General features: G+C 41.5%; 2 protein-coding genes and 1 pseudogene across 2 annotated transcripts; 2 read left to right on the top strand and 1 right to left on the bottom strand.

The window, feature by feature from the left end:
- Positions 1-34: 34 nt before the first annotated feature.
- On the bottom strand, positions 35-1,484 carry LOC117452796 (polyubiquitin-like). The gene is made up of 2 exons (XM_034091564.2): positions 1,375-1,484; positions 35-785 (listed from the first exon to the last, which is right to left on the bottom strand). The coding sequence occupies exon 2, from the start codon at positions 771-773 to the stop codon at positions 306-308; it is 468 nt and encodes a 155-aa protein (XP_033947455.1). The 5' UTR covers positions 774-785; positions 1,375-1,484; the 3' UTR covers positions 35-305.
- A 1,553-nt stretch (positions 1,485-3,037) lies between these two features.
- Positions 3,038-8,181, top strand: LOC117452793 (uncharacterized). The gene is made up of 11 exons (XM_034091560.1): positions 3,038-3,091; positions 3,340-3,496; positions 5,204-5,620; positions 5,814-6,126; positions 6,284-6,374; positions 6,465-6,581; positions 6,704-6,779; positions 6,872-7,129; positions 7,367-7,538; positions 7,709-7,842; positions 7,933-8,181. The coding sequence occupies exons 4-11, from the start codon at positions 5,939-5,941 to the stop codon at positions 8,109-8,111; spliced, it is 1,215 nt and encodes a 404-aa protein (XP_033947451.1). The 5' UTR covers positions 3,038-3,091; positions 3,340-3,496; positions 5,204-5,620; positions 5,814-5,938; the 3' UTR covers positions 8,112-8,181.
- Positions 8,182-15,400: 7,219 nt separating this feature from the next.
- LOC117452624 (peroxisomal membrane protein 2-like) lies at positions 15,401-17,748 on the top strand (annotated as a pseudogene).
- Positions 17,749-17,800: the final 52 nt, after the last annotated feature.

Raw genomic sequence — 17,800 nt, 5'->3', positions numbered from 1 at the left:
AGATTCAGTAAAGAACAGGAAATGAGAACAGACATGCAAGATTACAATCTTTATTATTTTTTAACAGTCTACATTTGATGTAGTCAGAATGTGAAGTGTCATAATAAAGTTGTAACATGAAGATGTGTTCATAACATATTTGTTAAGCCAAAACAAAGAAAGTTTTATTTTTGGAATGATTTCTAATCGAGGAATGTATTAATGAGTGCAATTTAAATTTAAATAAATAAAATACAAGCTAAATGATCTTCATTTTTAGATATAATAAAGGAATGTCCAGAAATGTCTTTTAACTGAAAGTGTCCTCAGCCTCCTCTCAGCCGCAGGTTCAGGAAGATGGTGCTATTTGCTCGGACGTTGTAGTCGGAGAGTTTCCCCTCGTTCATCTCTCTGCTCTCGTGGAGGAGCCTCTGCTGGCTCACCGGGACCCGCTCTCTCTCCTCCACCCTGCTCCTGAAGTGGCTCACTTTCTCATCCGGTTTGATGTCATACGTGCTGCTCACCCCCTTCTCGTTTTTGAGGAACACCTGGATTATGGCCGGTGTGGTCACCAGCAGGTTCACCCTGGCCCCGGAGTGCAGGCCGTAGGACTCGAGGGTCGCAGAGTCGTTGTTGAGAGTTGTGCTGCAGCCGTTCTCAAAGACCAGCTTCTGGGACTCACATGCAATCCCTAGTTTCTGCTGGATGAGTATTTTCAGAGAGTCCACTGTGTCATGCGGGCACACCCTCAGGGTATGGGAGCTCCCATTCATCAGACTGATGGTTAGATCCATGATGAACGTGGCCTGAAAGATAGGTAAATACATTTAGAGGTGGAAGAAAAACTAAGAGTCTGTACTTAATTAAAAGAGTGTAGGAATACTATTTTACAAGTAAAAGTTGTGCATTAAAAATGTTACTCAAGTAAAAGTACAACAGTATTAGCATATAAATATACTTAAAGTACCAAAGGTAAAAGTACTCATTATGCAGATTGGCCTATTTCAGAATAATACAAGTTACATGTTTTGATTATATGTTATTGATACATTAAAGTGTTATCAAAGCTGGTAAAGGTACAGCCTATACAAAAAAGTGAAATGGGTAACCATTTCACAACATTAATGCAAATCTTCAAGGTAACTAAATGTAATAAATAAATGCAGTCGAGTAAAAGTACACTATTTACCTTTGAACTTTATTAGTAGGCCTACAAAGTACCAAAACATCCCCAACAAGTCCCTCATTTAAAAAAAAAGTACAGTGAATATATTCTATACTTTACATCACTGAATACATTAATACAAATAAGTCCACTAGAAAAACCCTTTTTTCCCCAGAGAATAAAGTATCACGGTACATTTCATGACAGTGCTGATAAAGAAAACTTCGTACCTTGAGATAAGTTTAGAAAAATCCTCCAGAAATCGTCGCTCTTCTTTAAACTGACAGGAATCGTTTCTCCGGAGCAGCTGATGCAGGCTTCTTCTCTCCTCTGTTTATATACAGTCTGCCCAGCTGATCGAGCCCGCCCCCTGGTTTAAGATTCGTTTTCCCTTCCATGCCTTCATCATTTTCGGTTTCTATTCTCCAAAAATGACCTGCAGTTTTTGGACATTGTAAAGTGCACGAGGGCGTAGTCCCGGTCTTTTTCCTTGACGTGTAGTTTTTCATGTAATTGAATAAACTGATTAACTCAAAGTGACTCTTTAGTATTGTTATTTCATAGGTTTAAACCAGGGGTGTCCAAACTACGGGCCGCGGACCATTTTGAATCGGCCCTCAGCAAATAAAAAAAGTATAATTTAACATTGACAAGAGATTTCTCTTTTTCTTCCTGGGTACAGTGCCGTGACCATACCCTAATGGACCAATCCGTGGAGCTCCTCACACACACACATTCTCTCAGAGGCGAAACTGTGAGGGGGGGTTGCTGCAGATGGGGGTGCTGCAGCACCCTCCCACGCCCATTTGCGATGTCTCGCTGTCGCGCAGATCCGCATGCAGCAAGCAGGAAACAAACCCAGCTCACACTGTCCGCTCCTCGCCGCAGCGAGTCGCGCATTGTCCCGTGCAACGTCGCGCCAACACGGCACCCAGACCCCACGCAGCATTCTCATCTGTTTGTCCTTACTGGTGTCATTTTCTGGTTGCTAACGCCATAGTAACACATAATCACTGATGTTCCGCTGTAATGGTGGTAGACTCGTCAGAACAGAGTGGGCTCACAGGGTGGGAGGGTGGTGGGGGGCTCCAACAAGCCGTTTAGGACAGAGAGTGAATACACCTACTATACAGAGATGCATGAGAAACCAATGTGAGTTTGGAAAATTGCACAACTATTCTAATATACCTCAACAATGGAATTATGATCAGTATAAATGGCCATGATGGGACCTTTAAAGAGCATCTTGCAGGTTTTTTTTTTCTACATTTATGCTTAAACTTGCTTGAAAATTCCAATTAAAGAAGTGAATGTAGGATTTGATATGTTTTACGAGACATAAGGGCAGGAATTCAGAGAGAAATGAGCAATTTTGAGCTCTGCTCTTAAAAACGGCTTTTTTTTAAGGTCATACGTCAAACGCGTCATATTACATCACATGGGCGCTCTCTGGCCGCGGGTGTAGTTAGTAGTTGCGTTGAGTTGAGCGGTTGTGTTTTAGTGAGCTGGTATTTTCCGGTAGTTTTACATTGTATTTCACCATTTGTAATCATGGTGCAGTATTGTGTTTGTGCAGGTTGCACAAATACCAGCCTGTCAGGACATCGAGTCCACAGTTTCCCTAACAGGAAAAGAAAGCTAGCTAACTTTCGGTCCTGGGTTCGTTTTGTGCAGACAAAGAGAGTGAACTTCAATGCTGCGTCTGTGACGAAAAACGCGGTCGTTTGTGGCGCTCATTTTCGACCGGAGGATTATGAGTCAAGTGATGTGAGGGAGTGCAGTATGGGATATCGAAGCCAGGGCCGTGTGAGGTTGATAGCTAGTGCGGTTCCGTCAATACACACAGCTCCGGCAGCAGCAGCAGCAGCAGCCGCCGGTAGCGGCGGGAGTGAGAGCGCGGGAGCGTCGGTCAGAGATTCAGCAAAACGAAAACGTGAACTGTGCACCGTAAGTATTGTTTTTCTAACGTTTGCTAACTTCCAAATTAGTCAGTATAATGATTTAAATAATGACAAGCAACGTGTGTTTAGTATGTATTGCTGTAAGTTAATGTTGCTAGCTTGTTAAACCCACTTGCTAAGTCATAACGGATAATGTTAGCTAGAATTGGCGTGGGGACTTTATTTGCATAGCTAATGACGCAGTTGCTATTTATTTTGATGTGTAATCATGTGTTTCATGTGTGTGTTTTCAAGACTTTGGGAGACAACAGTACTGCAGATTCACCTACAGCCAGTGATGCTGGGCTTATAGACCCAGAGCAAGAGGTCATCTCTCCACTGGTTCCTCAGCCAACATCTGTGCTTCAATGCAGCTCACAGTGTAACCTCAGACCTTTCCATCGTTCATCAGGTAAATGTAACACAGAAGTAGCGCGCCCATTTTACATCAAAACGCGGTAAAGACTCGGCACATGTTAAAAACATATTAGAAAAACATCTCAGTATGATGCAGGCTGTTACAACTCCAAGACTTGCTATGACCTCAATAATTAACATATAAATGAATTAAAACATCTCAGCACGAATGTCAACAAAACCTGAACATAAGGGTCATTCCAGAATTGGAGGACATTTCATGTCCCCCATATAAAAATCTAATAATCCATGCTAGGGGTGTAACGGTATCCGTATTCGTCCCGTAGGCCTACCGTCACGGTTCGGCACATGCAGTCACATGGCGAATGCGCCTTTTTTTACGAGTGGGAAAAAAGTCTGTCACTCAGGGCAGTATTACACTATATATAATCCAGGGGGCGGTATTGCGCCTAAAAGCCAGCCGTCCGTAAATAACAAATGAAGAATAGGGCTGAGGTCGAATAGTCCATTTAGCTTATAGGAACCTTCCTAAAGGAGTGAAATGACCCGGAAGTCCCTCAGTGGCAGCCATGATAAGTGCCGTTCGAATTCTCTAGAATGATGAGAATGATAGGAAAGGAGGTTTCAAACTTCCTTTATAACCTCCTTTAGCTTAGGAACCACTGGACCTCCCTAACCGACAGGAGAAGCGAAAATGCTGCCCCACAATGCCTTGCAGCCGCAGCATTTGCCGTCACTCAACAGTCGGCCGTTCACGGAAACAACCGATTACGACCGAGAAATGATATCATGAAAGTTACGGTGCGTATTAAGCATTTTAAAACGTAGGTGGTAAGTTGCCAAAGTGCTTTGTTTTGAACGTTCATCAGTATTATAATCAAAAAGAGAAATATGAACGTTAGTTTTCACTGAAGTTATCAAATAAAGTCAACATTTCAGTCTTTACTGAGCTGTGTGGGGTTTGTTCAACTTTTAAAAGATGTTTGAATGGTGATATACACAGTGATAGATGTTAAGGACTAACGTTTATAATAAATACATCTGTATTGATTTTAAGATCTTTAGTTCATACAATCATATGTATTGGGATCATTCGTATTAATGTGGACCGGAGGGAGAGGGGGACGAGCAGAAGTTTCACTTTCCTTTTGTATTTCAATTCCAACTTTGGTCATGAAGAATATGTTTCTCTGTTGTCCCCGTTCATAAAGCAAAGCAGCAGCTTCAGAGCACGGTGCAGAGTCTCTAGATGAGTTTACAGTAGTCCCTCGTTCTTATTAAACATCCATGTTGTAGTCCGCTGTATAGAAAACTGTGCATTCGGATTTTCTAAAGTACCGCAGTCTCTTCTCCTAAGTCCTTTTGAATTCTCCTATCCACTATCCCTTAACTCCGTGACGTTTCACTCAGAGGTCAAGGAATAGACGATAGGGTTAGAATTTAGGAGCTGATTTTTAAACTATCCGACTGCAGCCCAAGAACAAAACGAACACAATACATGAAGAAGAAAAGTTAGCAGCTATGGCGAGTTCACACAACACACAGGAGCTACAGGAGGATCTGTTTTTCCTGAATACATAAAAATTTTTATAAAATAAAAGGTTTATTTTTTACAAAAATGTTGGTGTCTAGATTGTCCTCCAATTCTGGAATGACCCATAAGCTTTGTAAAGGTAGATTGTATGGCAGGGCTGTTGTTTATGGCAGGCAGAATTATATAATATATATCTTTTTATCCTAGCTGTCCAGGTACAGCCCAGGATGGTCAGTGTGGGGTGTCAGACAGAATCTCCACTGCCCAGTCCTGCACACAGTGATGATGAGTCATCTTCTGTAACCATGGACCACCCTGGGGATATGCCATGGAGCCCAGAGGAGGAAATGATGAGCGAGTCGTCTGACGAGGAACCATCAAAAGAGCCACTGCAGCAAACTAATGTTGATCTCAAGTATCATGGCTTCTTTTAATTTGAGATGATGTGTATTACCAAATTGTGTCAGTCAGAAATAACAAGTGTTTTTTTTTTTCAGTGCTGCTGACAAGTTCATTGTGTGCTAAACCCAGCTGATGTCCTTGTTCACCATTTGCCCTTCCTGTTGTGGGGAAACCCGGGGTAATGTGGAGCAGCAAGAGGGAACATATATAAAGATAAAACAAGTAAGAGGATATGTGTGAATTCCACTGATGTAAAAATAAAGGTTGTATCATAACCTGTATGTAAATGTTTGTTTTATTTAATTTTTATGTTTTATCAATTCACTGTGTCTATACTTCATTAGTTTTATGGTATAATTGATTTTTGACTGACTAAGAGTTGTACTGGCAATGTTCTGCTTGTCACATCTCTTAGGTATGTGCAGCATGTGGGTATGAGCGTTTTTGGCAGAACCAGCCAATGCTGTACAGAAACATGCCAGCCTGCAACCTGTTACTGAGTGGGGCCATCCACTTCTCAGGTTGCATGGCTACCGTTGCATGGCTACCCAGACAATACGGATGTTGAAACTGTTAGGGCTTCAGTGCATCAGTGTCGGCACCTTCTTCCGCCATCAACGCCTGTACACAATCCCTACTATCGTGCAGGCCTGGCAAAATGAGCAGGCTGGGATAATCCGAGAACTGAAGGAGATGGGGGGTGGGCTAATCCTCTCTGGTGACTGCAGGTAGAACACTTCAGCTTGTATTATTGATATCAAAAAGAGGTCAAAACAATATTTAAATTACATTCATTTAGCTTTATCCAAAGCAACTTACAATAACTGCATGGCATTGTTTTTTTGGGCTTTAACATCTGAATTAAACTGTTTTTGACACTCATAGGTCAGACTCTCCTGGCCATTGTGCCAAATATGGCACCTACTCCTTGATCGAGGACAGAATAAACAAGGTTTTGGATCCTCAACTTGTCCAGGTAAGTTAACGTTATCAGTCACACAAATCAGATGTGCTTTCGTCTGATGTGACACGGTTAGTGATATGACTGCATAATGTTGTTTTACAGAGCTCAGAGGTTCCAAGCAGCACCTGGTGTGAACTAGAGGGTCTGAAACGCAGCATTGACTTCCTTAAGGAGCAACACATGCAAGTTTCAGCCCTTATTACGGACCGAAATCGCCAGGTAAAGACACACAAGAACGAACAGACATATGTACACACAAAGATTCTTGGCGCACCATATTAACAGCAAAAACTACATTTTCTTACTAGTTAATAAGTAATGAGTTGTGTTTCACTCTTTAGGCTGCCAAGTGGGTGCGGGAGGAGTTGTATCCAGGAGGAACGAGTCATTTCTTTGATATCTGGCATATTGGTAAAAGTATGTATCTTGATGTTGGTAGGTTTGATTAGGCTGAAATGTGTTTATAATTACATTTTCTTTTTTAACATTTTGTTTCTGTTGTGAAGCAGGTCTAGGGAAAGCTTTGGATGCTGCTGCAAAGGAGAGGGAGTGTGAGGACCTGAAGCTGTGGAGGCCAGCCATCATCAATCACCTGTACTGGACTGCAGCTTCCACTCCTGATGGAGATCCAGATGTGATGGAAGCCAAGTGGCAAAGTATGGTGAATCATGTTCAGGACATCCATGAACACGGCATTCCTGCATTTCCCTGCTGTGCACATCCACCTCTGGAGGGAGAAGCAAGGGACAAGAAGTGGCTGGAACCAGGTAACGTACTCTGTACACGGTGTTGCTGAAACATCTTAGTTGTCCAAGTGCTTGTTGGTGCTTCGTTTATTTTGGTTCCAGAGCCCTCCATCAATATATAACCCGTGCTAACACATTAACAAGACGTTATATAAATAGCACCTGATAGTATCACACAATCGTGCTTTATCGGTGTAGGTAATACATGCATATGTAGACAATTCTAGTAACATCAGAACAAAATATGTGTTTGTACAGGAACAACTGCAGCCATTAAACTGGAGAGGGTGACTTTGAGAACAGCATTGGTGAAGGATGTCCGGAAGTTGTCTCCACAGCATCAGACCTATTCCCTGGAGGCATTTCACTCCCTCATCCTCCACTTTGCAACAAAGCACACTGGGTTCTCCTTCCTTGGGATGTACAGCAGGTAAATATGATGTGATGGTGAAAGAATGTGTACGGCTTAGGGATGTTAATAATTGACCATTTAACCGTTAACGGACAATACGAAGTTTAACCGACTAATGCTATCAGTTAAACAGTTTATTCACATATGTACAAACAACTTGTGAACTGCATAATCTGCTGTCTCTACAGGCTTCTCATGGAAGCTCTTCGCAGCAGAGAGGTTGCTCGAACCAGTGATGGTGAGGTGCGTTATGCAGTTCGCTACCCAAGGTTCTGCAAAGGTGGCTGGGTAGTTCGCCCTATCAAGGAGAAGCCATCATACGGTTAGCTGTTTTACTCGGTCCCTAAATATTATTCATTGTGTGATGCATCTATAATATCACTGAATGTGATCACTTGTTTCCTTCCTTCAGCATACGCTGCAGCCCTGAGTGAGGGCTACTCCAGGTCACCAGAGACTCTACGAGAGAGCAGTGCAGTCTTGTCCTCCACTGCCCCTGCTCCCCTTTCCACTTCCTGCCAGGAGATCGCCAAGGATGAGGCAGTTGGCCTTTATCTGTCACGGCATTCCCGGTTTAACACAGGAAATTAGTGTGAAACCAGCAGATTCTAAAGGAAAACATTGTCTGGCTTCTGATTGTCCACACTTCCTTGTGGCTGGATGCCGGTCTTAGTGCCACACACACACACACACACACACACACACACACACACACACACACACACACACACACACACACACACACACACACACACACACACACACACACACACACACACACACACACACACACACACACACACACACACACTCCCTTGTGGTTGGACGCTGGTCTTAGTGCCCCACACACACACACACAAATAGTGAGAACAAATCATATTGAAGGTAAGGCTTCAGATTATCAACAAATATTTTTTAACCAACCTTTGAGAAGAAATCCATGCCTACACACAGCAATTTCAACACCTTCTTCATCCAACTTGTTGGCTCGCTTAGAGGTCTCCCTTGCTGCTGTCCAGTGAGATTCCCCACACATGAACATATTAATATATAAACATATTCTATTTATATTTAAAATGTGTGCATTTTATTATAAAGTTGTGTATATTTACAGACTGTTGCAAAAACTAAGAAGTAGTAAAATGTTCTTGGCTGTGGACTTGTACTCTACATAAATATGTTGAGGTCATGGTAATCTAATTCAATAAACAATAACTGCAATGAACAGATAGCATTTTCTGACTCGTAAAATGATTGGATATGGTGTAATTTGGTAAATTATTCTGTGTTGAAAAATGTATATCTTTAAAAACTGCATTGGTGTATTAGGGCGTGCCATACTATTTTTTTTTGTAAATCGATCGAGAGGAGTGTTCAAATAACGTACTTTAGTTATAGCCTGATATATGATAGCTAACTTTACAATGTTGTGATGTGACGTTAGCTAACATTCTGTAGCTAACGCCGGACACTAGGGGTGTAACGGTATCCGTATTCGTACCGTCACGGTTCGGACGTCACGGTTCGGCACATGCAGTCACACGGCGAATACGCCTTTTTTTTACGAGTGGGAAAAAAGTCTGTCCTTCAGGGCAGCATCCACTACACTATTTATAATCCAGGGGGCGGTATTGCGCCTAAAAGCTGTTTGCCAGCCGCCCTTAAACAACAAATGAAGAACAAGAAGAAACACAACAACAAAACGAACAAAATACAAGAAGAAGAAAAGTTAGTATGGCGAGTTCAGATAACACACAGGAGCTAGAACCCACCTGCTTCTTTTAAATCAGCTGTGTGGGAACATTTCGGGTTCCCTGTGGACTACAATAACGATGAGGTGTGCGAGTGGTGGATCGGACGAGGACGGTGTGTCGGCGTTGTTTGATAGCGGTGTGGTATGCTAATGGAAACACACGCCAAAAATGCTAAATCATATCAGAAGGCATCACCCAGATTTGCCAATCACCGGAGCCCGGCAAAAGACAACAGCAGTTCAACAGCTGATCCCCGCTGTTTTTAAGAAGCCAATAGACATGAAAGCCGAGAGACCAAAATAAATAACGGAAGCTTTTGGCATATGTTTTTCAACGACTTTGCGCTCTGGAAACACTTTCTTATTATTTATGATGTTAGACATTCTTTTTAGTTTTACAGCTTGATGAAACCTTTTTGTTTGACATCAGCCATTATAGATACTATGGCCATCTGAGTGTGTGTGGTTTGTTTTTAACAGTTAATTATTCAAAATGTCAGAGTTCCTTATTTTTAAACTGAAACTTGCACTACTGTTCAAAAATAAATAACAAACCTGGAATTATGCATTTGGGACTTTTTTTTACGATTTCTTGTTGTACCGAACCGTGACCCCCAAACCGAGGTACGAACCGAACCGTGACTTCTGTGAACCGTTACAATCTTACCGGACACTCACCAAGATAGCTGCCCCTTCCCTGCTCTCCCCTCCGGTACAGCTCCGAAGGTAGTGTGGAGTTGCATTAGGTAACGCGAGATACGGCTGATACTTGAGCATTAGTTTCTGTTATGGATCAGTATCAACAGTCCTGCCAGCAACGTTACTATAGTATCAATGCTACTTTAGTTATAGCCTGATATATGATAGCTAACTTCACAATGTTGTGATGTGACGTTAGCTAACATTCTGTAGCTAACGCCGGTCACTCACCAAGGTAGCTGCCCAGTTCTCCACTGGTTCTCCTCACACCACAGCTCAATTTCTCTCCGATGGCCATTATTTCTTCTAATCCTTGGATGCTCCTGGTCTCTTGGATGTCTAGCAGGCTCATAATTATAAGGTTGTGGTCCGTCATATTGTTGGAGTCTACCGGACCAGGTCCGTCCTCCGCGCAGATCGTTTGGATATGGCCAGAGCGGGGTCGCCGTCCGGATCTGCCGATGACCTTTCTTAGTTCTGAGGGAAAAGGAATTGTGTCCTAGACACTATTCTCTGTTAGCTGTACAAAACTAGACTTTGCACCCCAATGGATTGTTTCTTCAAATAAGCACTTTATTACACAGTTCAACAAAGATATATCAATCCGTACTATACCACAAAACGCCAGCGCCTTGGACTCCTTCTTGAGTTCCCACCGTGACAAGCTCGTCAGTGTGAGATCCCAGTTGAAGTGAGTCTCGAATTCTGAATATATCTTGTTCTTTATAGTATTTGCTGTGAAGCCCCCACCTTTGGTGCTCTCTGTGCTGCAATCTGCCTTTTCTGCCCAGCCACACACAGTTTTAGCTAAGGTCACGGCCAGGGCCCTACTCCCTTTTTCCTAATTTCGGTGTGTCTTTGTTACCTGTTTTAACTGGTTTTCTCACAAGACGGTTGCGCCTTTTGAAGGTCAGGGCCCCACATACCGTACCATGGTGTTCTCGTCCTTGAAGATAACAGGATGTAGCCGGCCAGCAGTAAACTTTAACACGTTATTTTTCCACTCAGACAGCTCAATGTTTTTAGCGTTTCCTATAACAGGATTTACTATATCTTATATTCACAGTTACTTTTTGCCTTATCTTTATCCTTCAATATGCATTCGAATATTCATGTTCAACTTCTTCTGTGTCGAAACTAGCATTGGAATCCATGTTTATTAATATGTTACACTGGCCGCTCTCCCCCTTGTTTACCCTGTGTTACGTCACACGCGGGAGGTCACGTGCCGAGGCTTTTTTATGCGGAAGTGAACATTTCTTACAAAAACGACGCCAGATGTAGTGTATATTTCTGTATTTTTTTTTGAAAATCTAGTGTATTCATCATTTTCCTACACATTTATTCACAGGTGTCTTTAACCTGGAAGTTGCTCTTTAAGTCTTTAGAATCTGGTTTGTGAATCACAACACTGCCTGATAGAAAATGGTATCTTTACACACCTTTAACCTTATAAAATATTGTGTCTTGAGATTTGGATATTGCACCAGTCCATATTAATATATTCTTTAAACTCTGATTAGTTATTCAACCATAGAGAAGCCAGTAGTACAAATGTATGGGAAGAGCATATAGTGCAGGCAAGTGTAGAGAGGCAGAAGTACATCAGCAACCAATGAGGCCTTGTTCAATTTCATTCCTATATACTCTTAATTATTTAAAACCAATGATACAATCCGCTCTAATGTTTAAAAATACATGTATTCAGGGTTTTTTCTCACCTGGTGGTGCCACAAAAATATTATTCAATGGTGTGTTTGGAGAGCAACCTCTTAAGCCCGAAGGTCCCCCCAGTGGACCCCTCCCACCGTTTTTTTTACGAGACTATGTCTCAGGGCTTCTTAACATTTATGAAACTATTAATGTTTCATACCCTTTTAAAGGTAAGAAACTCCGCTAACTGACAATAAGAACAATTGTTAGCTAAAAAAAACACAAGAGTAATACCAAGCCTTTGAATTAGCATTGAGCGAAAAAATGCTAACTAATGCTAACGCTTTTTTACACAGAACTCACGGTAGAAATGCCCTTATTACTATCTTAACTGCACAAACAAGATATACGATTTAAAGCTGAGACTCCACAGATTCCACACATGTAATGTCATCACTGTACGACCTCGAATTCCTGGAGCTATCAGCCAGAAAAGAGAAAGTAAACAACATCCGGTTTCAAAAATATTACAATAATTACGTCTTACCTTTTTTGATTTGTGATCAAAAGTTGTGTTCAACGGAATAAAAACGACGCTCAAGGTTAATCCAATGTCTTTGTGTCACGTAGAAATTTGTACTGATAATCCATCATCATATTTATGGCAATATACTGGGTATAAAGTTTTGCCGTCCAGGCTTGTACTTTCAGATATGTTTCGTTTGCTTCTCTATTACTTCCGCAATGGTAATGTTTATGTGGATTTGGGAACTACTCATCGATTCTATTGGATGCAATGGTTAAGAAGAAGGTGTAAATCACCCAAATCGACCAATGGGTTCCAGAGATATGGTCCTGCGTAAAGTATAAAGAATGCCAGCCAGTTTAAGTACATTACGCAGCCGACTTTACTTATTGTTTACTACGTAAGGCAGCAGGAATTGCAGGACCCAGAGCGCATGGAGCACAGAGCGGACAGCAGATAACGGAATTGCAGTTTTATTGCTTATAGATTATCAGAACATTTCAAAGGGGACACAGCCACATTGGATATTAACCTATGGATTAACATCATCGTTTTTATCGTTTTAATGCCATTGAAGACCAGTTTAGACCAGACAAAGAGGAAAGTGAGCCATGTTAGCCTAGCGCATTAGCGCTAGCGCCACTTGTTTTGATGTACGTTTTTGTTGATAACGTCGCAAGTTTGTATCTTTCGGTGTTGAGGTGGGCACCGTTAGATTCTGTGTCTTTACGATCATAAACAATGTGTTGGATGTGCAGCTAGGATAAGTAATAAGGGAGCTAGGAGTGATTTTCGGTGCAGTAATAGGTTAGCATTTTTCGCTCGGGGCTAATTCAGAGGCTCACTGTAAGAGGATAACAGAGTAGGCCTATGCAGGGTGGGAATTTCACGACGGCCACGACGGTCATGGCCGTTTACCCTTACTGTCTCCTGACTGACTTATGTGGTTTATGGCTGAACTTAACGTATACGTTTAAGAAACACTATTGCTATTCAGCCGTTTGTAAAACGACTGGTGTTGACGTTAGTGCTACACTTTTCAGTCATGTTGATTGACCAGCGTAATTTAACCAAATAGCCTTTGTGCCCTGTCATGTGGCCTTTGTGCCCTGTCATGTGGCCTTTGTGCCCTTAAAAAAAATTTGAACGGGAAGGCCAAATGGCCTTGCCCCTAAAATGACGAAATTTCAAGCCTGGGCCTATGTTTTATTTATTTTTACATTTTTTTTCACAACAGTTGTATTTGGATGGAATGAATACCTATAGTGATAATTCAAAGTAATAAAATGATTTTTACAGTGAAAAAGTTCAAATGGAACTGATGGTTCCCAAATGACCCAGAGGTGAGTCCGCTTGGACTTTATATTTCTAAACCTCTCTCAAAAGGTCAAATTTCACTTGTTTTGCATCAATCTTGATACAGGTACTTATTGTATGTTATAGTTTGGATTCCTAAAGCTTTTAGTCTACTAGCCCATCATTCAAGGGTGGTTTTCACTATAAGTAATGGGTTTTCTTTAGGCGGACATTAGAATTTACATGTTTTTACCAACACATCCTCACTCCCAGGTCGGCCTATGTTGACGTTATGTCAAGTCCCCTGCCGGCTTTTTCCAACGCAAGGGGGGGGGGCCTTAGAGTCAATTTTCAGCTTTCCGGGATGTCCACATGCTTCTATGGACGCTCATGGAAGCACGGCATTCGTTTGTGTCGACTGCCCTTAAAGGCAATGAGAGCGTCCATTCTCATTGGATAACGGAGAATTGTACACCCGGAAGTAAGTATTCCCCTTACTGACGATTGATTTTACAGTGATATCTGCACTACTCATCGACTAAAAAACACCAGATTATCCTTGTTAATTACACAACATTGATTGGTTTAAATTGTGTGCAATGCTTTTGTATTTTTCCCCTTCGATTCGGAGAAACAAATCTTTTTTCGGAGTAAAGGATGGCAGAAGACACTACACTACACAGAATCCCCAGCTATCGTTTGGACTACACCATGTGCTCTCAGTCGACACAAACGAATGCCGTGCTTCCATGAGCGTCCATAGAAGCATATGAACATCCCGGAAAGCTGAAAATGGACGCGAAGGCCCCCCCCCCTTGCGTTGAAAATGGACTCTAAGGCCCCCCCCCTTGCGTTGGAAAAAGCCGGCAGGGGACTTGACATAACGTCAACATAGGCCGACCTGGGAGTGAGGATGTGTTGGTTTTTACTGTGTTCCATCTGAATTTACTTTAAAATAAAAACATCTATATTGATTCTGACACTTCTACATCCAATCAAAGATGTAACCTTGCTTTGAGAGAAAAGATTATTAATTTACCCCTTGTGAAGTGAAGTGAAGATATAGTCTTTGTTGTGTTAGTGGCATTTTCGAGCCTGAAACCTGAAAAACAGGCTCAGGGCTTAAGAGGTTAAGCAGTTCTTCAGCACAGTCCCCTTCCATCACTGCATCCTCCCTAAGGTTTAATGACCTGAATGGATGAAACAATATTTATGCAATAGGCTCAGTTTAAAACTGTGCTGCAGTTGGGGCTCATTTGATATAGCTGGGATGAGGAGGCCAACATACAAATACACTGTTTTCATAACTGGTTGAACCTTACCTGTCCTCCAGAACTGAATCCATTGGTTCCACCCCTGAAGTGTCAACAGTATGAAGCTGATCTGCAAATCTGATGGCTTCCTCCAAACAGGTCCCTGTTTGGTGTGGAAATCCACCAGCGCCAGTCGCTCCAGTTGGTTTACCAGGTCGGCAGGGATATGCATAGTGTGAAGAAGAAGCCTTCATCACAGTTGGCATAGGGGCATGGTAAAAGGCACACTGAGGGAAACACATTAATAACTTACCTGGACATTGATAAAATAAAACCCAAGTCATTGTTTGTTCAAAACCGATTTATTGGAAGTCTTTTTACAAGTAACCTGCTTACCCTCTCCTTCAAGGTTGTGAAGGCCAAACAGAGCAACAGAAAGAAGAAGCCTTAAGTAGAGGCTCAATCAGTGGGAACACCTGTGCTCAATTGGAGCATACCAGAGTGCACGGCCCGGGTGGCACTTTTCTAGTGAGTGTAAAAATGTTATTGTTTGGGGCTTCTGTGGTCAGAAAGATATAATATGTTGACCTATTTTGATTTGCTATGTTTGGGTAATTTGTCTTGCATTGTGAATGTGTTTGTAGATTAGAATGACATTGGTTAGGGGTATAAATAGTGGATTGTCCTATAGGGGCTTAACATGTATAAAACCCTGGCCACAAGTGTTTTGGTTTTGGAGTGTCTGACTGTGGCTGTAGAGCAGAGAGGTACCAGTTATATGTCCTCGACCTGTATGTATATATGAGGTTTTTGTTTTCTTCCTGTAAAATCCTTGTTACTTTGTGTTTTTTCAGCATGTTGGCTGTCAATAAAAGCACATAAGGATACATTGTTGGTGACTCTAGCCATCTTATTTAATTCCTAGTTTTTTCATCAAACCTTTTTGTAACACATAGGCTGTCAATTGTGCAAGTGTGTTGCGTAAGAAATGTATGCATGACACATTCTTTCCACAATCTTTTAAGAATGTCTTTAACTGTTAGTAACCATTGAATAAAGTAATTGCCTCCATGAATCTTTTCTAATCAGCACACACTGCCATGACTCAAGCCCAATAACTCCACCTCTGGTAATCTCTGAAGTTTTGTAATGCTGACAATATTGTGAGATTTTGTCCCTCAGAACTAAAGCCACACCTAAATATTATTTTCATAATCAATAAATCCACTGATTATCTTGTAGATTTATTATGTTCTCTGTAAAATGTCAGAGCTCATCTTCAGGACATCTTCTGTCTCAGATTTTGGAGGCAAGAAAAGAGATCAAGAGTGGAGCCCCGGTCGGTGAGATCGACCCGGCTGCTCGATATGCAACCTTTGGGTGAGACCTTATATGGAAACAAAATTGAGGGTTGATGTGCTAAATAACAGGAAAATACATGTAAGGGTTTGTGATTGTGAGCTAAAATGCATCACCAATTGTGGGGAAATTACCTGTCCTCTATGTTCTCGTGTATTTCAGGTTTCTTATCACAGGTCCGGTGAGCCATATCTTCTACCAGCTGATGGAGGTGTGGATGCCCGCAACAGACCCGCTCTGCATAGTCAAACGTCTGCTACTGGATCGGCTTATTTTTTGCCCCTGGCTTTCTGCTGATGTTCTACTTTGTTATGAACATCCTGGAGGTAGGTCATCTCAGAAACTGTCCCCCTTACCATCAGATTAAAGGAGCTCTGTAGTGATTTGAGATGCTCCGGCATTAAGTTGTGGGAACTACACAATTGCAGCAGCAGAGGGAGCAATTGGTTTTAGTATAAGGAGAAACATTTCAGGATACACTTCCTGCCATGCAACATGAAAGCATATTTTCAAGAACAGTTTTTCTTTTCAAATTTGTTTTACAGATTCAATGGAACTTCCTGTTAAAGGTCTTTACAGTTTTAAAAATCAGAGATTTAAAAAGACCCTGAAATGACCTTCCTAGATCCGGATCAAACCCGTCTTTTATTGAAAACCTGTGCTCCAGACTCATGCAGAACTGACATTGAACCCACCTGTTCTTCTCTTGCTAAATTTGATAAAACATGGCCAAAACGATCATTATCTCAGACAAAATTATATTTATTAGTGAACAGATTTGTGAATACTTGGTTCTGATTGTCAACTGCATTCTTCGGTCTGTTATTTCTATATAGCAGACCTCTGCTTTGCAAAAAATATCATTGCTATGCTCGCAGTTCTTTTTCTCATTACTAATCTGATGTGTTCAAATGGAAAACGGCTCCTTTTAACATATGATTAAAACACTCATGCAATGCTTCAATCTACATTTTGACCACAGTATTTGGTCCAGTGTCTTCATGTTAATTGTATAGTTAACACATGCTATATAGTTTTCATATAGACAAATGAAAAATAAATTAAATTACCGTCCCATATTTTTCGCAGGCAAAAGGATGGAGAGACTTTGAAAGCAAGATGAGAGGAAGTTACTGGACTGCCTTGAAAATGAACTGGAAAGTGTGGACTCCCTTTCAGTTCGTCAATATCAACTTTGTGCCTGTCGAGGTATGCCCTTCATTCATTGGCATCCTGTCATCAAACAAAAGATGAATCTCTTGTAATGGTTTCCCCTTCCCTTCCTGTGTCTGTTTTTGCTTTCAGTTCCGAGTGCTGTTTGCCAACATGGTCGCCTTATTTTGGTACGCCTACCTTGCACCTGTGAGGAAATAAAGCTTCCCGACCTAACCTCACTGAACCGGAAGCTGTGGCTTTAACATCGGGCTGTTTCTTCTACTACCTTTTGACCTGTTTCTAAGATGGACACTAATTCTCACATACAGTTATTTGGATACACCTAAGAAACCTGTATAATGAGTTTAACCCTTTATAACATACGGCTTTGGTATTTTAGTATATTTGTAATGACAACATAATACATGTAAGTGTTTTTTTACAGAGCACTGCTTACAGAAATGTGATACTGTAGTGAACATTGATTATGATTTTGATTATAATGTCAATTTTAATCCAATGCTAAAGTGTGTCTTTCTGGTTACTTCTGGTTGTGGTCTGTACAGAGTGCAGCTCAACCCTGAGC

The sequence above is a fragment of the Pseudochaenichthys georgianus genome, chromosome 9 (assembly GCF_902827115.2).
Source record: "Pseudochaenichthys georgianus chromosome 9, fPseGeo1.2, whole genome shotgun sequence".
NCBI classification, from domain to species: Eukaryota; Metazoa; Chordata; class Actinopteri; order Perciformes; family Channichthyidae; genus Pseudochaenichthys; species Pseudochaenichthys georgianus.
This window is presented reverse-complemented; position numbering and strand designations above follow the sequence as displayed.

Excerpts from the sequence above, each read along its gene's own strand:
- LOC117452796 (XM_034091564.2), bottom strand. The coding sequence starts at position 773 with ATGGATCTAACCATCAGTCTGATGAATGGGAGCTCCCATACCCTGAGG.
- LOC117452793 (XM_034091560.1), top strand. The coding sequence starts at position 5,939 with ATGGCTACCCAGACAATACGGATGTTGAAACTGTTAGGGCTTCAGTGC. Across the intron at positions 6,582-6,703 it reads TTACGGACCGAAATCGCCAG|GCTGCCAAGTGGGTGCGGGA; the intron begins GTAAAGACACAC and ends TTCACTCTTTAG. Across the intron at positions 7,843-7,932 it reads CAAGGAGAAGCCATCATACG|CATACGCTGCAGCCCTGAGT; the intron begins GTTAGCTGTTTT and ends TCCTTCCTTCAG.